The sequence below is a fragment of the Harpia harpyja genome, chromosome 3 (assembly GCF_026419915.1).
Source record: "Harpia harpyja isolate bHarHar1 chromosome 3, bHarHar1 primary haplotype, whole genome shotgun sequence".
Classification (NCBI taxonomy): Eukaryota; Metazoa; Chordata; class Aves; order Accipitriformes; family Accipitridae; genus Harpia; species Harpia harpyja.
The window spans coordinates 57225418-57249413 of NC_068942.1; the positions used below are offsets into that span (position 1 = coordinate 57225418).

General features: G+C 41.7%; 1 protein-coding gene across 6 annotated transcripts in view; it reads left to right on the forward strand.

Moving 5' to 3' along the window:
* TTLL5 (tubulin tyrosine ligase like 5) overlaps positions 1-23996 on the forward strand; it is a 147618-nt gene that overhangs the window by 94034 nt on the left and 29588 nt on the right. For all 6 annotated transcript variants that reach the window (XM_052782769.1, XM_052782768.1, XM_052782771.1 and 3 more), the window contains one exon: positions 19615-19792. In XM_052782769.1, coding sequence (XP_052638729.1) covers positions 19615-19792 — 178 coding nt within the window. The remainder of the gene's footprint in view (positions 1-19614; positions 19793-23996) is intronic.

Here is a 23996-nt window from a genome sequence, read left to right on the forward strand (position 1 = left end):
GAAGAAACCCCTTTCCTGTCCCTGAAAGTGTTAGTCAGTCTTTCCTATGAAGATCCTGCTTTGTCACCTAATTTTCCCCACCTTTGTGACTGGGGAGTTTTGTAGCTGACACAAGAGTTTCTGAATTGTATGCTGTTGGCTCCATGACAACCTGTTATTCTCCAGGGCTTCTCTGGGCTGCAGGTATCAAGCAGCAGCTGTTTGTGAGCCATGCAGGGCTCCAGCATTTAACAAAAACCTCTTTTCAAAAAAGGGGGAGGGGAGAAAAAACACCTTTAAAAAAACTCAGGAAGTATTTCAGCTTCCTGATGCATGTGGAGACAGCTTTGCGTGGTGATCTTGTTCACTAGCTCATACGTTTTTGAAGTGTGCATATATTGTGTAATCTGAAGAAGGTGGGGCAACCAGAACTCCACTGTGGAATGCCAGCTTTTTGTTTAGGGAATAGGGCGAATTATAGTAATGAGTAACATTTGTGGTTAGTAGTACTTTCTTAGTCTTTACCCAACTCTGTATGCTGTCAGCCAGTGAGTAGTTTGACCAAAATGCTCTGGGTAAGAGGACTTGATTGGTAATGAGCAAGACAGCATTTTTTTGTGGCTCAAGAAAGCTGGTTATTGGATTGTCCAGAACCAGTGCCAATTACAAAGATTTTTAAGTGCACTGTTAAAGGTAGGCTCTGCAATGTCAGGATGGAAATATTGATGTATCCAGAGTCCTTTATCACAAGCAGTTATTTCTAGGGCTTCATTCTGTAACAATAGTTGAAAGATGGATATCCTCTTTAAAAAAAAGGGGGGGGGGGGGGCGCAAAAAAGCTAGGTAGTGCTTAAAGATACCACAATTTCCAGACAGTCTCCTGTTGCACTCACTGAACTTTTATTAACATTTCTCATACAATTACTGTCCACAGCAAACGAGGTGGGGAGAGGCCAAGGCAGCCTAGCTGATCCAAGTCTACTGAAAACTGGCCCTGAGGCGACAACCTTTAGTAAAAGAAATTTCAAAGTGAGGGAGCCTTATCAAAGACACTGTTTATGTTCCAGCTGCTGGTATCCATGATGTTGCGTGGCTTCTTTGCGTGAATTTCAGATTGCATCTGGCTCAGTAAATGTCTTCCACTGCCCTTTCTATCTTCTGCTGTCTGGCACATGGGACTTGACTGAGAAGTTAGTCTAAGAAGATTGTTATCTGGCAATGCTTCACGTGCTACTTGGCAGCTGTCTGTCAGGGATGCTTAGCCTGGACAAGAGTCACCCTTTGGAGCAAAAGGGCTGTGGCTTATGTGGTCTTAACCTTTTGTATGCATAAAGAATTCTTTATTTGCTTGTTGCTGAAAAAAAAAATTAAAATCTTCTCTGTGAAGAATGTAGCCAAGTTGGGCTGTGAATGTCTTCAGTGTTGAAAATTGAGTTTTCTTCAAAATTCAGCTCAAAACTTTCAGTTTGGTAGACTATGTGAAGAGGAGGAGGAAACCTCAAGCCTGGACCATCTGTTTCTTTTTTGATACTGGGATAAAGATGTTGATGAGTAAAGAGGTGTCAGCTTCTCTTCACTTAGCATTTTGAAAAGCTGCAGATGCTGAGACTTGAAATTGAGTAAGTTTTAAGAATTTTGTTTCTTGCTGCTGGTGACTGAGTGTAGATCTGCAAGGACATTAACAGTCCTTGCAACAAAGGCTTGGCATTCCTAGAAACTTTTGAACTTTCAGATGCACATCTATTTTTATAACTAATACAGCATTTTCAGGGATTTTTCTTTTCTGAGATTTTAACCACAGAACAGCATAAATGGAATAAGATTCTTTATATTAGTCAGCAGCTCAGGTTTGACACCTGTGTTGGTCTTTTATGGTACTGATGAATAAGTAACTAGGATTTATGGCTTCTATCACTTATAAACAATAATTCTGAATTTCAAATAAGAACTTTCCAGTACTCATTAAAGACAACATACTGCTTACAGTGTATTGACTTCTACTTCCCATGTCTGTTTCCTAAAAGATCTCAAACTGTGGTGTTAGAAAAAAACTTGAAATAACTTGTTAGAAAGAGTGTTCTGCTCAATATATTTCTGATCTCAGCTCCGTTAGAAGGCACTTGGGTGTAAGGTTCTTTGACAGTCTCATGATGCTAAAGATTTTGGCTTCTCTGTAAATATCTCCTGGTGGATGATAAATTGAGCAGCAGTTAAAGGCTTTCCAACTCAGGCAGTCAACATTGCAAAGAGAACACAATCTCATTTGTTGTGAAGAAATCAAGGAAAACCGTGTATGTGGAAGATTTAAGCACAGGGTCTTGAAACTCTGAGAGCGCCCCAAAAGTGATTCTTCAGAGATTTTGCTGTTCTTAAGATGAGGTGCGTTGATAAACACATCTCTTTCTAATAAAGAACTGCATATAATTTCTCCAGAATATTCTCCAAGAGAGTGAGATTTTCGTTCCTACTGACAGCGATCACCCTAGCCTTCTGTTTACAAAATTCCTTACCAAAAAAAAAAAAAAAAAAGTAAGTTTAGAGCTTATCCTTTATGAACAGTTCCAACAAAGGCTGCCTATTAGGATTTTTGGAACAGCTGCCTTTCATAGAGTTTGGTTTTGAGTATTGAGAACTTGCTAATCTTTCTTCCAATTTGAAAACCCTCAAGAAGGAGCTGTGTTTTAATGTGGAATTAATTTCATTAAAAATTCACAGGAACAATAACCTCTGTTATCTATTAAAGTTCACATACTTTAATGTTTTATTTTAATTTATATAAATAAATATATAAAATACATTTTAAAATTATTTATTAAATAAAATAACTTAATAGGTACTAGTAAAATAATTTTGAAAGCCCAGTTTTAATAATTGGATTATTCTGGTATATTTCAAGAACCTTGGATCCAGTCCATTTTTAGTAATTTAAATATTTTGTCCTTCTGTTCAGGACACTGTTTGCATAACTGATTTTGTTTTTTTCAAAGGTCAGAATCATGTTTTCATTTGTTTCTGAAATTCCACTTTCCTGCTGCTGATGCTAACCCAAATGATTTAAATATGAAAGTATCCTCTACTATCTGTGTAAAGAGAATGAAAGTTATGAACGAATTTCTAGGTGGTTTTGAGGCATAGGGGGCAGAAAGATTCATATTAGTGCAGTAGTTTTCTTTATTGGTATTTTCTAAACAAAAAAAATTCTTTGTTAACAAATTATGACCTCTAAAGCATTGCAGAACCTGAATATGTGAGTGTAGACATTAGGCCTGTGTTACTGAGGAGCATTTCTGTGAAAGAGAACTGTGGTGCTGGATATTGTGTTGTTTGCATGTCTCATTCTGAAATTATCTACATTCCTGATACGGTGTAACTTCACAGATTGTGAATTGTTCTGCTTGTTGCTACAGAATGCATGTTTGTTTGCATCTTATTTATCAAAATCCCACTCTGGTGTTTATGGTATATATTGTTAGGTAGCAAAACTAGGTAACGACTACTCTTGTCATTTACTTACAGTTTTTTTCTAATGTCTGTTACTTGCCTTTATGCGAGAGCTTTCTTACTGTGTTATACTCCAACTAGTCTCTAGAGATCCATAAACACAGTACACATGAAGGTTAACCTCTTTGCAAATGTTACTATGTTCAGCTCAAGCCGTATGGAGGCCATGTTTGGACTCTTGTCTTTACTACAGGCTCATTTTCTGTGAAATGTACCAGTTGTGGCCTTTGTGAGAAAACTCTATTTAGAACATTTGCTGAAACACCATGAAAGGCATCAAGTATAAAGAAGTGGCATATAATAGAGATTTCTTGATCGGACACTGGACACTATTGTTATTGTCCTCTCTTGATGTGCCTTATGCTAGGAGGGGACTCTTGAAAGGACATTATTCCACTAAGTGGCTGGGGTATTTCAGTCTGTCCTTATAAGGGTTTAGCATCTGCAGCTGCATCTTTGATGTGCTCATGCTTAGCATTACATGCAATCACTTCGTGAAATTCCTGAGGTAGTGATTCCATGGTTCCCATCTGTGTTCCTGAGTCTGGGAGCTTCTGACTAATTATACAATTTTCTCTGTACACTGTAGGAAACAATTCCATTTTGGCTCTAGAAAAAGGGATTGGGTTGGACTGGAATATAGGATTGCATAACTTTTTTTCATCTTTAACCACAAATTCCTATGAAAGCTATTGCACTTCCTCTGAAGATACCTACTCTTGGCTTTTGGGTTTCCAGAGTCATTAGAAATATTCAACACCCATACACAGTCCAGAAGACCTAGCAATTGAAAGGCCTACCCAAAATCAGTCATTATGGAATCAAGCAAAGTTGTATCCCTAAGGAAACAGCACCATCCCTGGATTCCCATTCTTCTCAAACCCTGAGGGGAAAAGATAGATATAGCATGCAGTTGGGATGACCAGCAGAGCTGGCACAACTGCGTCATAGGCTCTTCTGTCCACACTGGAGGAGGAAACATCACAAATATGGGTGCCTGTTCGGATGGACAGAATCTAAAAGCTTTTTTTCTAGTTGCTGCAAATAAAGCCAGTGCTTACAGTCTCTACCTCCTAGCCTCCAGTTGTAGGCAGAGGCAGAAATCTCACGTAAAAGACTTCAAGCTCCAGGTGATCCAAATAAGTTTTGTGCAAACTGAGCATCTTTTGCAGACAGGGTCTGACAGAGAGGGATCTTTCAACAAATCCTAGACAAGTCTGGGAACTGCCTTTTGGAATGTGCCAGCTCTTTGTACTATATGATATAATTATCTGAACATCCTTTTACTCATCTTCCTCTAATGACAGACTTTGTCTGTCATCAGATTTAGCAGTTTCCTGGAGAAAGATATCATCGACCAAGTTCACTGAGGTAAGCCTGGGCCTTTTCTGTAGGTTCAGAGGTGTAATCACAAATTCCCTGCTCTCTGTGCTTAATTGTGGTCTGTCAGCTGGCCTGCTTGGTCAGCACATGCGTTGCTGCCTGCTGGGGATAGAGGGAGACAACTGAGTGATTGGGGCTCTCCCACAATTTTCCACTCCACCACCTGCTTTGGAAGTGGCTGTAGAACTGCCAAACATGCTGAAGTGGTTAAGTGTACCAGCTCCTAAAGAAGCTGAAGCGGAGGAGTGGTTCTTGCCTGATGGGTTTTCAAAGGGAGCTGAGACTTTGAAGTTCTGTTTTAGCAGCTGCCAGGTATGCTGCCTCAGCCCTGTGCAGCACTTCTGCCCCCAGCCTTCATGCGTTGCATTCTTCTTTACAGTGCCAGGATGGAGAGAGGGAAATAAAAGAAAATTAATTAAGCCAAGAGTGTAAGCATTAGCAATAGTGTTGCTTTATTATATTTTACCCTTTGAGTTATAGAGCCTTCTGCCACGTGTCAGTGAAGCACCTTTGCACTTGCTTAAGCATATTAGAGTAATAAATTTATTTCACTTCAGTTTTCTTTGCCTTTCTAATTACTGCTTCCTCACCTGTCTTCTGCTTTATGTCCCCTCCCAAAATAATCATAGTAATTTTAATCTTTTATTCTGTAATGGCCACATAAAATAGGCAGAGATTTACATCCATGATGCCCCAGAACCCCTTGCTGAGACTAGAGGGACCAGATTATCTCTCCAATAAGGAGAGAGACAGAGAAATGTGGTGGCTAAACCAAGGTTTCATATAAAGCCTCTGTTAAAGCAGGAACAGACACTCCTCACTGCTGTATGTGCTGAAGGCAGTTAGCTGGGAGCTTCCCCTTTACTCAACTCTTCTCTGCCAGAAACAAGATGCTGTAACTCAGTTTATTCCACTGAATATTTAACTTCTTTATGATAATGTGAACTCCTTTGTGATTTTTCTTGTTGAAACATTGGGTTACTGGAAATGCTGCAGGCTGAGCTCTGTTTTCAGGCAAAGAGGTAGATAGATCCCAATAGGAGGCGGGAATTTATGGAACAACATTAGGAGTGGAATGGGGACTGTATTCTGTATAGCTTAAAACAAAAGACCAGCAAGGAGGCCAAAATTGTCGTAAACTGAAATAGTCTCTTCTGGCAAGGCAACACGCTTCTGTGGTATTAATCCTTGGAGGACAAAGTGCCAAAAAATGGGGAGATTCCTGCTCTGCAGTACTTGAAGAGCTTGCTTTTCCAGGTGAGGCTTTATAAAAATAAAAGTCTTTCCACTCTTTTCTTGCAGTTTTTTATAATCCAGTCCTGGTATGTCATCACCAGTTTTTGGATGCAATAGAAGGGGACAGATGCGTAGGAAGTTTTGGGAAAGAGGTACACTGGGGTTTTTTTTGTTGTTGTTCCAGTGCTGGCTACAGATTTTTCTAAAATATTTTCTCTTTCTGTATTAAAAATTGATAACAGGTAATTCAAAATTGAACCTGCCATTCTGTTCTGAAGTTTTTTGGGCTGTATTTTAGCTATCAACAAAATACAGCAAATTTGTTTGAAAAATAACTTGTGGACTTTTAGGGTAGAATTCTTTTCTGAAAAGTAGTTTTCTGCAAGTAGAGTGTCTCTGGAGGATTCTTAGAAGGAACACTACAGACCTGGAAAACTTCTGTCAGTTTTAGCTTGAGAAGAGCATTGCTAGGAATTTGTGCTGCCTTGGTTGAAATAAGCACTTCCAGAAAGTATCTTCCATTACCTCTAAGGAAGTTGGGTGACTAGTGGGGTGAGGAAAAAATAGCACTTGCCTTTTACAGTACAAATAGAGCGTTGTGTGGCCGTCATGAGGCTTGCAGGGATTCCAAAAAAGCTAGCTGTAAAACAGCTAGCACCACAACCCTGGGATTGCTTTGGTGCCAATGTGCCATGCTGCTTTTAGGATGGCTGAAAGTCCGTATGTCACGGTTTGTGTGTACTATCTATCTGTGGTCTCTGTATCAGTAGCCGCCGCCTTTTTTTTTTGTTTTTTGTTTTGTTTTGTTTGTTGGTTTTTGGGGGTTTTTTGTGTGTGTGTGTTTTTGTTTTGTTTTCCCCCTGCAATGTGTGTGATAGGATGGTCTCGTCTATGCAGCATATAGTTACTGGGTCAACTTCTGCAATAGGTAATAACTTATGCTAGTATTTTCTTTTTGTGGATCTGAGCATATTCCACCCCCATTATATTTTATGTAAACACTTTGTTACAGACTTTAGAAAGTGTGTGCTGACACAGATACAGTCACCTCTTCCTGTTCTTTCTTTAACCCATTGTTAAATGTTCAGGGAGCCACAGCAGGTGAGTTGATCTTTGTACAGGAGGTGGAGGTAAAAAATTTTCTCCCTTAACTCCATCATAACAGAAGAATGTTCTGTTTAACAGGTGGGAGATTGCTCTCAAATCTGGTCTATTTCTTGTCTTACTTTGTGACCATATCTAAATCCACTTGAGGGACAAGGAGAGCAGAAACTACATACAGAATCAAGTTTATAACATGGGGAAGATAAGAATGCTAGAGGTGCCTCTTTGGCCAGCATATAAGTGCCATGGGGCTTAGAGGACTGTGTAAGTCTATCTTCTTTTTATTGGGAAACTCCTTTAGCTTCATTTCTTTGGAGCGAGATTGATAAAGTTCAGTTGTTTAAGGGAAAAGGTCTCTTGAGGACCTTTACTCTGCCCTTGTATCAATGCTTGGGGAATTATTCAAAAACAAGATACTGTTAACCACAAGCATACAGCCTCACAGCAAGGACCCAGAGAAGTGACCTTTAGTTCTTGTTTTGTATTTTTTTTCTTATTTTACTGTATTTCAGCAGCTAGACGTTATACAGCTTTAGTTGTGTTACTAAATGGTAGCAGCAGATGCATCTTACTGGTGCCATGCTGCTACTCTGCTACTTTTACCTGGAGTATTTCTCCTAATATGACTGTGTCCCAGCTAGCTTTCAGGTGATGCTTTCCAGAATCCCTGATTAGGTGAATTTGTACATCTTTGCTCTGGAAGCGCAGAACAGATTCTGGCCTTCCCTTTAGATATATAGATTATAAATATAGAAATGTTACTTCTTTTGTGAAGTTCTGTTATCTGGCTATAATTCTTGGCCTTGAAATTTATAGGCATGATGTCAGGGAACTGTATACTTCAGCATGCTTTGTCCCCATAGACAGACCATCTAAGCTGTCAGAATTATTAAGCCATCAGAGGGTCTTCATCTACCACATAACAAGATGATAGGTGTACTGCATGTCAAGCAAAGTTGATTGCTTTCATGAACTTCTGTGCAAATTTTGTGCACTCTAGAGGCTTGTCATGTTCTTTAGAGGTTTCTTTGTGTACTTGATATTTAATACTTAGACAACAAAGCACCCAGAGTTAGGAGCATATGACATCTCTACTCTATGGTCATACGGCACAACTAAAAAAGTCATTTGGGCCTCAAGTGGTATGAGATATGGACAGCACAACCCTGGAGGAACCATTAAGGCCTGTAGTGCAATGCCATCCTGTGCTATGTCTTTTGGGAGTCTGATGGTGGCAGGGGCATTTGGCTCTGGGCAGAGGCAGAGTGTTTTAAGTACTCTCCCCCATCTCATGAATCCTAACCCTGCAAAACTCAACAGCCTGTTTTTTGTTTGTTTGTTTATTCTTCTTAAGTGCTCTAGATTTCACCAGTTTAGCCCAACTGTAACTTTTCACTTGCCTCTTGAGACTTGAACAAGGGGCCTGAGCTGCTTGCTTCATTCCCCATTCTCTTATTCAGTGGGATCTTGCAGCTGATGCTTGAGCACATATAGCAAAGAGCACCACACTCTGGGAAAGCCTACGCAGGAGGAATCTTAATGGAAAATATTAAGGAGAAAAAAATGTGTTTGATGGACTTTTAATATAAAAAGGGGGAAAAAAAAAGAAAAGAAAAGGGGGAGGGGGAGATTTATTTGCTGTAATAGGAACCAAATGTTGGCTGGGACAGCAGCTGCACTCTCACTCTTTCCCTGTAAACTGTGTGAGCGGCTTTTCAAAGAAGGCATTACAGGGTGCAGGGCTAACTTACTGGTCCTGACTTAACCCTTGCCTCTCTGGAGAGAGGTAGGGAATATGGGTTTCCAGGAGAGATTAGTGACTTTAATTACAGACTCAGTCATAAGCATATTCTAGACAGATAGTGGTGCCCACTTACTGTTTTCATTCTCACGTGTTACTGCTGCTATCCACCCATAAAATGCAAAATCTGCTTGGATAAAGCACTAAAAAAATATATGGCTAGGAATAAATACAGCCCATCAGTCTTTTCCAGTTTGATTTTTCAATAGACTTGGCTACATTGATAGAGGAAAAGTAGAAGAATGTCAGTACCAAGTCATGTTTTGTGTTGATCCACTTGATCCATGCCAGGATTTTACAGTGGAACTTCTGCAGCGAGGAACACCTTTCCCATCTCTGTAAGTGGTGCAGTATTGCATCTAAGTTTCTGGTACTTTGAATTCTGTGGAGTGTGTATGTTCATGCCAGAAACTCTGCCTGGACTAGGATGAGTGATCAAATTTAAGGTGGCACTTAACACATTGTCTAAGTCTGAATGACTTATCTTAATCAAAGCAGAGCTAGGCAGTACAGTGAGGTAACTTCACTCAGAGTCCACCTGCTCTGTCTGAACTTCATTAATTAATTAATACTTTAAAATTGGGGCAGGGAGCTGACATGACATGACACAGTTCAGGCAATTACATGTCAGATTTAAGCAGGTAATCTTCCCCAACACTTCCTTATAAGGGCAAAATGATAGCAGGTTTCTGTGTTAGTCTTATTGTATGTATGTCTTGCTGGTAAAATATTTTTGCAGGCTCTGACTGTGTTTGCAGGTGTGGAAGTATGTGCAGGAAACATGAAGCCAGAACCACCTTCCACTCAGTAAAGCTCACCCCTATGTTTGCGCTAATGGAGGGTAGGAAGGCTGTGTGATTTTGGTAATCTAGATCACATGGAGGAAATATGCTCAGTTGCCTTCATTGCTTCTCCAGTGACCTGATGAACCACAATAGGATGAAGGCATTGAACTTTGCAGCCAGCTGGCTGTTAGTTTTCTTCTTGATTTAGCCTTTCTACTAGTGTATTTCAAAGCTGCCATGTGTAAAGAGAAGAAAAAAATACAGTGTTTACCTGCCAAGTATTTCCCAGATCAGAGAGACTGACAGTATTTTGTAATTGGCACGGAGCCAAGGATGCTACTAGGGGCCCAACAAAAATTGTCTCCACTGAAAGGTAAATATTTCATTTGCTAAGACTGGCAAGTTTAGTGCTCCTGAAAGTAAGAGGTTGATAATGCCAGCTAAATCCGGGAATAGTTGAGGTAGATTAGGCCTTGCCTGCAGGTTTTCCAGTGCTCCACAATCTCACCCTGCCCTTCCCCTGCTAGACTGTCACAAGGCTGTTTTGATGCACCTCATTTCTAACCTGCTACACTCATGACCTTGCCTGTATATGGAGATCCAGGACCTAAAATGCACTTAATTCCTGATCTGCAGCAGAACTGAGTAGGCACTACATTGCCTTTGTTATAAGAAAACCTTTTTGCTCCAAAACCCAGGTTTCTCAATGGCAGGGAAATAGCAGGAATAAATTCTAGAAGCCAGGGAGTAGGGAATAAATTATACAGCAGCATATACCAGAAAAGAAGGAAGCCCCTGAACTTTGATAGTACGTGTAGAATAAAGTGAAGGAGCAAGAAGGCAGTGGGCTTTCCCTGTATTGCTATTGTGCAAGCACATCCGGAATAATGTGCTTAGTTTTGAGCACTTGCCTAGCCGCAAACACTGATAAAGTGGAAAAAGTTCAGAGAAAAGCAGTATACAATCAAAGGCCAGAAGGGACTGAGTTGAGGAAAAAGATGAAGGGAGTTAACTGTGCCAAGGCTGGCTAAGCTCGAAGGAGCCATAGCTCTAGTAGTGAAGGTTTAGCCCTGAAATAAGAGGAAGGTCATGCAATAAAACAGCGAAAATAAGTTTAATTTGGAATCTCAGGGAAAAATTTTGGCACTGAATGTGTACCTGCCTGTGGAGTTGTGCAGCTGAGAGTGCGACACGTGGTCTCCTCCAGCCACTGAAACATGCACTAATCCTGCACCACGAGGAGATGGGTTGGATGCTTTTGCTCACATCTTTGATTTTGAATAAAATTCTTGTAACAACATCAACTCTCTCAGTTGAAAGGGGGAATTGTGAGAATAGCAGAGGGGGACTCCTGACATTTGCTAGTAATTATGCACATTGAAATGTCCTAGGATGCTTAAATTGTGCCTCTGGTAGCTATTGCAGTTAACCTGTGAATGGATCTGGAAATTGTAGTTAAATCCACAGAACTTCTCATGGTCTTTGCCTAAACCAACTCAGTCCCAATGCTTTTCGCATGGACCTTGTACATCTTCTGTTGCCTCATTGCACAAACATACTGATGGTAAGAGCCTCTTGCATAGGTAAAAGTAGCTTGAGCTGCTGGGAAAGTGGGGAGCTGAAGAACTAAGGCTGAAACTGTTATAAGATGCCTGCATCTGTGCCTCATCACTAAGAAGGGAAAGTTTGATTGATGGTCTGGGACAGAAACTCTCCTACATCTCTGCAACACCTTCACCATGGGAGATTGTATTTGTCACTTTGAACTGGATTTGAACCCAAAATGCAGTTCCACATGTTTATTGTGCCAATGTAGCCTTGACAGGCAGCTCATTAACTTTGAAAGCTTTTCCTTGGCTTCTGTTGTGGAGCTTAAAAGCAGATTGCAGTCCAGGTGACAGCATCCTCATTTTATACAGGCCATCTGCTTCCTGCCCCTTCTGTCTTTGAGTGCCTGCTCTGTGGCAAGTTCTGGACAGCACCCTGTGCCTCAGAGGATCTCCAAAGTCCCAGGCAGAGCTCTTTTAGGAGTATTAAAAATGCTTTGTTTGTTTGCCCTTGGTTTTTTTGCAAAGCTACCTTTCTTTACCTTTATAACATAGCTGCTGCTGCTGCATGTTTTAGGGGCTTGCATGTTCCAGCAATCAGAGCTGCAGACCATGCTAAAATGTAGACTCTTGTTGATTAAATTGGACCAAAGTTGCTGTTTCATCGACGTTCCTGATAACAGCAGAGGCCAGGAGCAAACACTTCTCAAAGACTTGTTGCTCTTTTTTTCAATTTTTAATTTATTGCTTTTGAAGCTGAGGGGAGGGAAAGAGGGAGAAAAGACAAAGAAAGGCCTTGAGGCAAGTGGCTCTGTGAGAGGCCCGACAGTCCTGCATCCCAGCCAGGCCCCCAGCGTCCTGGGCTTTGTCCCACTATGTTTATCGTTGCTCCATAGCCAGCCCCAATCTAGGGCCTATTGTTAGGGATGGAAGAAGCATGTAGTGTGCCAAAGAAAATGTTCTCTGTTTTTCTGAGTGCCTGAACATAAGTCAGCAGGATGCTGGGAGCTGCCACACTAGACAGAATTATTAGTTACTATGCCAACTACTTTCTAGCAGCTGGTGCCCACCAAGGCTTTGTACTGAAAGCTTCCTGGACTTGTCATACCACCTGAATGCCCTGTGGGAGAGAAACTGCTGCCCAAGATTGTCTTGCATTCCATGGCAAGGTGGGAGCACTGATTTATAAATGCACTGGGTTCCCTTATTGCCAGCAATGGCCCTTGTTCATTCTTAGCTCCAGCCTTTACAGGAAAGGATGCAAAATACTTTCATTGTCAGCTTGTTTCCTCATTTAAAAGGAGGATAATTCTTTCCTCAGTTTGCTAGACCTCCAGCTATACTGACTCCTGCTGTGATCCTATCAGTTCTTACAAACTAAGCAGGGTTAAACATAGAGGAATATTCTTCAAGAATGCTGAAACTACATTTTCACAAGTAATTTGAGCCTAGTTTGCATTGCCTTTCAATGGCATGTAGGCACTTTTCAAATATTTCAAAAGTGCCTGCTTAGTAAGTGATACATGGGGAACACCAGTATACTTCATGAATTGGTACTGTTGCCTGCCACACAGGAGTTGGTATCAAACAAGTGCTTAGCTGTGCCATTGGAAGAAGGCTTCAGTTGAAATATAAATGAAAGCCCTATGTGAAATATTTATGATACTTAAAAATCCTTAAAAAGTTTTTTGGGAACATTGGAAGCTTTAAACCCAATTTATAGCCAAACTATGCATTAAGAAATTATATTCTGAATCCCTTTTACTCCTGCATTGCCCTCCCCTCCCTTGATTATTTCCCTGTAGTTTAACTTTAGTAAAGAATTTTCTTTGCCCTGTCCTCTGCTGTTGTCTTTTATGGTCCGGTATTACTCAATCCCAGCAGTGGTTCTGTTGTAGTAGACCCTGCTTTGTCAGTTGTTTGAATGAGTTACTTAGGAATGGTGGATGCTAGGAGAAGCATGGGCTATCATTAGTAGTTACCAGCGTCATTCTTTTAGTACGGACTTGCTCTATGTCAGATAGTTCTTTGTAACTATGAGATTCTCAGTGTGTGGTGTTCTGTGGTCTGGTCTCATCTACGGCTTCAGTCCTTGTTATTGCCTTCAAATCTGTTTGAAGTGAGAGCAGAAGCTGGCTCTCTCCTTTCTTATAAGAGCTGATAACCCCATCCCTTCTGTACAGAGGCTGGATTTCACTGATGAGACTTTTTCTGTAGTCAATGAACAAATGTATTAGTATTTTATTAGTATTTAGTATTTTAGTACACTAGCATTAGTTCCTAGTACAGGTGTAGGTAGTTGATTGCATAAGGGTTGCTTACATCGGAAAAGAGCTAGAATTGGAAAAGAGAACTAGAGCAGAGAGGGAATTTGGAACCAGAAAACCTGGAGATGAGTGCATGGTGTTCTAGCACTTTTAGGCTGGGTTGCAATCATAATAGCATGGAGATCTGTTGAAACTGGTCTCAGAAGCAAACCTGTATCTTTTGTGATGCAAAAAGCTGCAGCAGAGACGTCTTAGCTGTCAGTGAAGAGGAAGAGGGAATTCTGGCCCAGGCTTTATGAAAACTACAGTTGAAAGAAAGGAACACAGTGGGTTTCTTGCCAAAAATACTGAGTAGCCCTAAGAGCTACTGGAAGGACAGAATCTTGCTTACAAAGGATGGGCCATAATGCCAAGGCTGAGATTTCCTGTACATAGTGAAGGCCTGAATCCTGGCCAGGTCTCTAAACTAAGCAACTCATAAATAATCCTTAGCAAGCTGTGAGAAGATTGCTTACAACCAGCCTGGCTGACAGAATGAAACCTGATCTCTTCTGGTGGCACAGGCAGGAATTTCTATTTCCCATTTGTGTGTGTGTGCATCTATGCCTATATCTGTTACGTGTACCTGTGAGCAAATGAATATTCAGTCAATCATTAGTGTTCAAGCAATAATCCTGAATTGAAAACAAGCGGGTCTGTGAGTACTGACTCTACAATCCTCATTTCCATTGGGGATATGGGGGTTTTTCTCGTTATTTTTGGCTTTGCCTAAAACTGTGTGAGTTGTGAAAAAGCTTTTCCTTCAGTTTGGGGTATTTATATAGTCTCTTTACCATGTGAACTCTGTAGTATCTATTAAGGTGTGAGGGACTCTACAGCTTTTTTCCAGCCTTCATTACTGTGCTGAGCCTGTTGTAGAATTCCTTAAGCAGAAGAGCTAACTTCAGGAAGGGTGCAAAGGTGCCGTCATGCTTCGATAGAGCATCTGACAGGCAGAGACTGAGAATAGGAGCTGCACCATGATGCACTCCTGTGAGCATGGCAAATAGACTGAGAGCTGTAGCATGTCTCTGGCAGCAGCATATTGAGTGTCACATCCTAAGCCCTGTTCTCCTGTACCAGAGCAAGCTTAGCCTTAGATGTAATATCAGCAACTTGGTAACACGTTATATGGGGACTTTCCAAAACTGCAGATGAAACATCTACCTATGAAAGTGATCCTAAGACTTGCAAATATGCAGGCTTTCTGTTGTCAAATATTTAATGCTTATATTATAAAAGGTTGAAGTTATGTATAATGAATTTATATTGATTTCTATCTATAAAGAAGCAAAAACCATGGAAGCTAACAGAAGCATATTCAATCCAGAAGGATTCTGCAGGCCATGAGAGTAAAATCTACTCAGGCAAGCAACCATATTTTCAATATAGTATCTAGAAAAAAGTAAGTGCTGTTGTGCTGCATTGTGTGGAGGGAAGGTGTTGGAACTGCAGAGAGATGTGTACAAGACTGTCTATTCTGCAAGAAAGTGTTAGCCGAAGTTTTTGTGGGTTGGTTTGTTTTTTTAAATTTAGTTCTTCCTAAAGATTTAATAACATAGTTTCAACAGTGTTTTTATGGGTAGTTTAAACTAAGCTTATCTGGGCAATATTATATCCTAAAGAATTTATATTGGGCTATAGATTATGTATTGGTTAAAACAGAAAGAGTGGATTAAAACAGGTTAGAAACCAGATGAAAGCATTTGAGAGTTCATTGAAGTGGACAAAGGTTGGAGCAAGGCAGCAGTGCATTTTTGAAAATTGGACCATCAGTCTTCAGTATTTGTATTTCCACAATAGTTAATCCTTTGCCAGATATATCAAAATAAAAGAAATTAGGATCAAGGAAATGATACTCACGTTTTGCCATTCAGTTAGTGGCCCTCACAGTACTACAGACTGCAGTCACTGTACATCATCTCTGTGGCACAAAGCCAGTTTGGCTATCAGCAGGTCCAACTTTAGTGGAGTTTTCATTTACATCAGTTTTATCTTCTCCGTTTCATCTTGACTTTTATGTTTTAGAACAAATCACTCAATCTTTAGCTTCCCAAGCATTCTTTTGGATCAAAGGATAAATTTTATGCATAGCAGGTTCTGAGCTGGAGGTAGATATAAGAAGTTAGAACAGACAATAGTTTCTAGAATTAATCACATAACTTGAGTGAATACCTTGAAGAGTGCTTGATTGAATTTTCTAACTTCTGACTGAGACCTGAGACATGTTTAGTTTCAGACGCCTGATGCATAAACAATACTGGTTGCATTTTTGCAGACCAGATGGACTATCTGGTTCAATGTCCTGCTCAGACAGTGGCCCATGGAAGATTCTGTGGGAAGAGCATTAGGTGATGTTATGGAATGGTGATACTTCCCAAATACTCTCTGGGACTCGGTAATCAGTGGTTTTCTGGCTAGGAGATGGTATCTTTGTATATAAATAGTGTTAGTGGCTCTTGCTTCTCTGAGTTTGTCTAAACGTTTTTGAACCCCTGTAAATTTTTGGTGTCCTTAGCTTCCTGTAGTAAGAAGGAATCCACAGTTTAATTATGTTATGAGAAAAACTACCTCCTTTTGTTTGTTTTAACCTGCCCACCTGATGACTTCATTTGGTTTTTCCTATGTCTTGTATCATGAGAGGTGAGTAATTGTTCCCTTTTCTTCTTGTCCCTGAAGCTCATGATTTTATAGATATCTTTCATATTTCCTTTCAGTTGTCCTTTTTCCAAGCTGAAGAGTCCTTATTTATTTAGTCATTCCTCGATATATAAGCTGTTCCATACCTTTGATCATCTCTACAGAATTTCTTTATACTTTTTCCAGTTCTGCTGTATGCTTTTTGAGAAGGGAGGAGTGACAGGGGTTAGAACCATCCTCAGTATACAAGAGATGGTTGCAATTTTGTTTTATACGGTAGCATAGTAGTATTCTTGGTTTTGTTCCCTATGCCTTTCCTAATAATTCCTAACACTGATTTTGCTTTTTTAGAGTATTTCAGTGATGTTTTCATAGAAAAATCTATTATACCTATAGTTATAAGGTCTCCTTCCTGAATAGAAATAACTAGTTCAAAGTCCATCACTGTGTAAAACTAGGATTGTGTTTCCCTGGGTACTTGACTTCATAGTTATTAAATTGAATGTCATCTACCAATTTAATGTCTGATCATTCAGTAATGTGATATTTTTTTTTTCACATTGCTCAGTGACTTTCAGTTTTTCAGTAGCAAACTTTTTAAAAAAGAGTGAAATTTTAAACTCTTTTTTCCCCAGATCACTTATAAATGTTGTGAACAGCAGAGACTATAGCACAGATTCTTGTGGGACCCCAGTGGTAATTTCCTTCCATTGTGAAAACTGTCCATTTATTCTGGTTACATGTGTTTTAACTAGTTATGAAATCCATGAGAGGTAACCCCTTTATCCTACGTTGGCTTATTTTATTTAGGAGTGTTTTGAATGAACTTACCAACTTTCTCAACTGAGTAATTGCTGGTGTGAAAAAGTTACTCCAGGTAAATGGTCAAATACAATTGTTGTTTAGTTCAAAACAGAGGTATTGAAGATCATAATCTTTCAGTAGTACTGATGAGGAATTAATCAGGCTGTTTTCTGAGCACTAACATGACTTTGACGGAGCTCCTGAATGCTCTTCAGCTTTGTAGGGCTAGTCTGCAGTAACCCCCAGCTGTCTCCCAAAGGTTGCATCCCAGTCCCTGCACAGTCCTTTGTGCTTTTCAGCTGTCAGCATGGCCTGACTTTACTGGGGTGGTAACAGAGACTTCAGCTGCTTCACACAAGGGAGAAGTCCAATGAGATTTAACATCAGAATGGATGGTGGAGTCTGTATCTGTGCAGTGGAAGGAGTGGATACTACCCTTGGGATGGGAGTTGAGTCCAGGTGACAGCAACCTGCTGATAACCCATGTGGTGAGCTGGTGGGATTGGAGAGGAGACAGCTGAGGATTGTTTCAAAGATTCCTTGTGCCTTGTTGTGTCCTCCTTTTAAGTTATGCTTTTTGTGGCATACTGTGCCCAGTAGGGGACAGTGCTGGTAGGACAGCAGCACACATGCATCCATGGATCCAGAGCTAAGCAACTGCAGGTAAAACCACAGTAGTAGAGGATCATGACTCCATTACTGGGGCAGAAGGGGGAAGGCAGGTTCAGAAGAGGGAAGCAGCTCTCCCAAGGTTAACCACAAAGCCAGACTTGGACCTATACAACTTGAGTTTCAAGGCGTGAGTACTGTCAGCCACGTTACAGTTGTCACTTTTCCAAGCAGTGGTGAAAGGAAAAGAGCTGAAAGACTGAGAATCTTATAGCAAAAGGGAACAGGGAGCAAGAGTCATTTATCCAGTGTTGCACTGGGGTACAATGGAAGCAAAGGACTGAGGAAGCATGGGTGGGATCCCTTGAACAGAGAAGTCTAGAGAAGGCTACCTACAGCCAATGAGCATCAGAGCAAAAGTGGTAGTGGGCAGGAGGAGGCTCAGAGGATGCAGGTTGGAGATGCTGGCAGCTGAGCTCCTTTTCCACTGGGTTATCTTACACCTCTGTAAGGAGGAGCTGAGTATGGAGGGTGACCCTTTAGTGTTTAGAGTCCTTGTCCTCAATTTGCTTCAAAAGGGATGCATTAGGTTATTTCTGAGGGAGAGGTAGTTGCTTCTGGTCTTGTTTGAAACTTCCTTCTGAATATTTTAAGGGTTTGCTGTGATGATGAAGCTAGTGGGGGAAGGTGCAACACATTCACGGGAATCTGTGACATGTTCAGAGAGTCTAGGTTCTACGTTTTGATAGGATCCTGAAGGAAGGAGATTGCAGTTAACTCCCTTGCCAAAACCATGACCAGCACTCCAAATCGTGGCATGAAATGTAAAAGACACCAAGTATCTTTTACATCCCAGTTACTTATGACGTGCATAGGAAATACAAGGGAAATCTGCCCTGGGAATCCAAAAGAAATGTTTGGAAAGAGTGGCTGTGAGAAACACGACAGAGATGAGCAGAAACTTGGGAAGCTCAGGTGTTGAGTCTTGAAGGTTTTATTAGCTGGAGTGTCATGATTCAGTGGGTCATATGGCATCCTGTCTTGTGAGGACAGGATGTGTGAGTTGCTGGGCCATTGTAGCCTCTTCAGGACACCTTGTGGTCCTGTCAGTCTGCCACCTGCTCTCTGCAAAGCCCCTCGGCCTTGTGTAAAAGTGTGTTGGTGCTGCCTTCTCACCAAGGCTTACAAACTTCAAAGCAAGCCAGAGAGCTCCTGTTGGTACTTATCATGTTGCAGGCCACAGCTGAACTCCCACTGTATAAGCCTGGGTTGTAAGAGCTCCTGCCTCCTTGCTTGAGGCCTTTTCTGCTCTGGGAAAGGCTTGCATTACTCTGATGATGAAAGAAATGAGCCTATCTTCAGTCTCCTCAGGTCTTTTGGATTGTAACTGTATGGAGTCAGTATGTGCCCTAGCTGCAACCTTACCCTACCAGTCCTTTACCCTCTCTGTGGATATTGTACTGCATGTCTGTCTTCTATTCCACTCTCACTGCAGCATGTATGTGCTTGGTGTAAGCCTAAATGTTAGTGTATTAACTAAATCTCTACAAATCCAAATAAGTAATTATCTCATTAGTGATGGGAATCCTTACTCTATCCCTGCTGCAACTCTGCCTCTCTTCAATGCTAATCAGCCACACACATGCTCCAGTTTAGAGTTTTTTCTTCTCTTTTCCTTTGTTCTCCTCAAGCATGGTGTTATGGCTAGTAATATAGTCCAAGCCTGGAATTCAAGAAACTCCTTAGCAAGATGGCAGTTGGCACATGGCACCTCTAGCAGGTGTTGTGCTTGCTGGAGCCACTTAATACAAATTCATAGCAGGCTAAGTATTAAGGGATTTTTAGGAAGCAGCAGTGCCTTGTAAGCAGGAGTCCTTATATGCAGAGTGGTGAAAGTGTGATGGCTCTTCTTTTCTCAGGGCTCCAGAGAATCATCATTTTGCCTGGGACAAAGAGATGGAGAACAGTGTCTACAAGAAGGTGACACAGAGTCCGCTGGCACATCCCAACTATCAGCTCCATTTTGCTGTGCAGCAACTTCAGCAGCAGAAACTTCAGTCACGACAGCTGTTGGAGCAAAGCCAAGCCCGGCACCAGGTAACTAAGAACAAATCCTGCCTGGGATGTAGCAGTGCTGACTAAGTCTTAGATGTGCAGAACCAACCCAAAGCCAGTACATATGGCACAGCTTTTGTGAAGGAAGTAGCTCTTCAAGGGGGTTGCAACACAACTAACATTACCTGCAGTGATTTTGATAGCATTTTGATGCTGTAGTTCCCAATGGCTGCTTCTACTGCATTGGTGTCCTCCTCCATTTGGCTACTGGCATGCTGCTGCTTGCTTTTTCTGCACCAGTTCAGGGTATCACCTTATAGTGCCTCAGACAGCCTTAGAACTGTCTACAGTCTCCACAGTTCTTTATTATTTACTCTTGTCACTGATGATGTGTTGCTGTTTTGACTTGAGTTCTTCTTGAGTAGGGCTTCAGGCTGGGTCACTGTTGTATTTCAGAGTTTTGAAACATAGGGTCTTGAAATTGTGTTGGCAACTGTGTCCTTTGTGGCAGACAGACCCCATCAAGGCTTCGTCTTGGCTAAATTCTCCTCCTCCTGGATGTCTTCTCATATGATGCAGTTATCAGAAGAGCAGTATGTTAACAGGACTCAATAACCATTTAGGAGAACCTTCATTCTTTTGAAGAAATGTATTAATTTCTTTTAAGAGCCTTCAGTGTGCAGGAGGCATGGCCACTGACCCTGATGCCAGATGCAAGTTTTCTCTGCAATGCTGAAAATCTTCTCCAGGCTGCCTATACATTTTGTTATTACTACATTTAAGATTTCGTTTTGCTGCTTGCATGTAACTGTCTAATGGATACATGACTCCTTTGTTAAAATTGCAAGGAGAAAAGATGGGCTAAGTGTCCAAGAGCTAGAGGAAATATGAAAAAGGATTTGTATTATTGATGTTCTGGATGACACCTAGATGCCAAGGGTGGACCACTTTCCATCCTGCCTGAGGAATCTTCCAAGGTTACAATGAGTTAATTGATGCACTCATTACCTTTCCTTGTTGGTATGGAGAGAGAGGTGTGTTCTTTCTTCTGAGTGGTGTCCAAAAGGCTTCCCTGGTAAAGAGAAGGAAGTCTTGGGGTGAACAAACCTTCACTCAAAAGAGATTGATCTCCATTAGGAAGAAGCTATTTGCTGGGCGGTCTGGCAGGACTGGACTCCAACAAAACCATGAACAGAGCTAACACGCGGAGGTCTGAACACCCACTCTCCCTCCTGTGAAGCAGATGAGTCACTAGTCAGGGTCCTTGAGAATAGTTTATAGGCAAATTGCCCTCATCCTTTTCTGGGAGCATCTTGAAGGAGAGGCCCTTCTGCCTTTGCTCCTTGCACTCCCTCTTTCAAGGCCCTCACTTAACCATGCAGTTTCCACCCCCAAATTCCCTCACCTACAGTCGTCTTGCTCCCCCTCTGAGCAGGAGGTCTTCCTTTCATCTCCATCCAAGGGGCTCTGGGTGGGCAGCTGTGGCTGCTTATGAGCTCAGGAAAGGGCTGTAAGCTGGCTTGTGCCTGTGAGGAGGCTGGAGCTGGCCATGGGGCCTGGCTGAGCCCTCTTCTAATTGCTGACATTGAGCTGATGTTATTCTTGGCCTGGGGCAGAGCCATTACTCAGGAGTTTCTGTTAAAGTGATTCTTTGTTAAACCTCCTCTCACCCCCACAACGTCCCCCTCCTTTCTCTCCCTCCCTTCTCCTCCTGAGCCAAGCAATTCGGAGTTGCAGTATTGAGGCCATTGCCATGCCGCAGGGCTCAGGCTGCACTGAAGTTGCCATTAATGAAGAAAGGTATTTGCTGAACATGGGGGCTTTCAGACTTTCTGTAGTGAAAGCCACATCTTAATAAAATGATTGTCTCTTGGACACTTCTTCTCCCACTAGACATTGTATGGAGCCAGCCAGTCCTCCCCTTCCAGTCACAGTTGCACTGATCCTCTGATGCCTCTCCCAGTCACTACACTACCCTCATCTTCATCAGTCTATCCCTTGCTCCCTCTCTAGTTTCCTGTCCCTGACCTCCTCCTTCTGCTAGTTAGCTTCTCAGACTTCAGTCCTTTGACTTGGCCTTTCCAAGAACTGCCTTCTCTTTTCTGCTGCTTACACACTCTCTGCCCTACATCTCCTTCCCACTCACACTGCTTTGACTTCCATCCTAACTTTTCCTGCTGGCCATCATTTGTCCTTTCTTTTTCCCCAGAGCTGATGTAGCTTATCCTAGCCTGCATGGCTTTACCATGTTTCCTAGTCAGTGCTACCTAAGCCACCTATCTCCCTGTCATGGTTTAACCCCAGTCAGCAACTAAGCACACGCAGCTGCTCATTCACCTCCCTCACAGTGGGATGGGGGAGAGAATCAGAAGGGTAAAAGTGAGAAAAACTCATGGGCTGAGATAAAGACAGTTTAATAGGTAAAGCAAAAGCCGCGCACACAAGCAAGGCAAAACAAGGAATTCATTCACCACTTCCCATCGGCAGGCAGGTGTTCAGCCATCTCCAGGAAAGCAGGGCTCCATCACGCGTAACGGTTACTTGGCAAGACAAACACCATCACTACGAACATCCCTCCCTTCTTCTTCCCCCAGCTTTGTATGCTGAGCATGATGTCATATGGTCTGGAATATCCCTTGGGTCAGTTGGGGTCAGCTGTCCCGGCTGTGTCCCCTCCCAACTTCTTGTGCACCCCCAGCCTACTTGCTGGTGGGGTGGTGTGAGAAGCAGAAAAGGCCTCGACTCTGTGTAAGCACTGCTCAGCAGTAACAAAAACATCTCTGCATTATCAACACTGTCTTCAGCACAAATCCAAAACATAGCCCCATACTAGCTACTGTGAAGAAAATTAACTCTATCCCAGCCAAAACCAGCACACTCCCATTGCCTGCTCTTTCCCTGCTGTTCCTTCCCACATATTGAGATCTACTCCATCCTTTGTTGTCTTGCCTGCTACATTTGAGTTCCTCAGCCTCCTCTCAACAGAAGAAATATATCCCCCAAAATGGAATGCCTATCACTTGAAAGAGTGTCATGGTCTCTCTACTTTGGGGAATGCATGCAGGACATCTCCAAGCCTGTTTCATCTGATTGTTCAAATTCTTGTTACAGTTGGAAGGCAGGCTAGCCATTTGTCGGTAGCTGGAGCGCATTTATTAATATATCTCAAGGCACACCCTGAGTATGGCATGACCATACAACATGACTGGATGCCAGTCTTTCCTTCTCTCTGTGACAAATGGACTAGTCTTATGTATATGGATAGCTTGTGAACAAGTAACAGAAGCACCATGATTAATAACACAGGCAAATGCTTCTGCCTGTACATTAATCAGTTTGACATGTTGGAGATGAGATGGATGCATTGGAAAGCATGGAAGTTCCTAGTCAAGTATTTGTGTAATAGGAATAGTCCCTCTGCCATGCAGTGGATGTATCTTACCATGAAGGCTTATTGCATACTTCTTTGTGGCAGTACCCACTCTTGGTTGAGCACTTTCCAGACACTTAAGAATGATGAATTCTCCTCCAGGCATCTAACAATTTGCAGAGGAGCAAATACTGTGTAGGTGGAGGAAGAGGAGTAATAACCAACAACTTGCACTCATTGTATGTGGAAGTTAGTTCACACAGTGTAGTATGGTGGAAATAGATCTTTGATGCCAGAATAGGTACTTCATTCCCTGGACAAAAAGAAAAACATCAAACTGACTGGATGAGAATCTAACAAACAAATGGATGCAGTGTTAGGGCCAGGAGCAGAGACAATGTAGAGCCTGAGAAAAGATTAAAAAATAGAAAGGGGCAGAGTTTGAAAGTGGAGACAAGAAGCTTAAATCTGGTATCAACAAAATCAAGGAACAGGAATTACAAAATCTAACCAAATGACAAGAAAAATGAGCTTATAGCAGTATTTTTAATGTTTAAAGGAGACTTCATGTGACATGTTATGACCTAGATGTTAGTATCACTGCTGCAGTTGGCAAGGCAGTTAATATACCATCATTGTTTATTCTCTAATTGTTTCCTTTACTGGAAAGATGCCATTAGCTCTTAGGGAGGTTCCTCCTTCTCTGTGTGGCTATGTTCTGTCTGCTTAGCCTAGCATCTACTGGGTTTAGAATTTTATGCCAAACATTTCACATGGGAAAAAAGCTACATTAAAACAAGAAAAGTACAGTCATATAGTGGAATGATCCCCATCAGTCCTGCTTATATCAAAAAAGGTCTTGTTAAACAAGACATA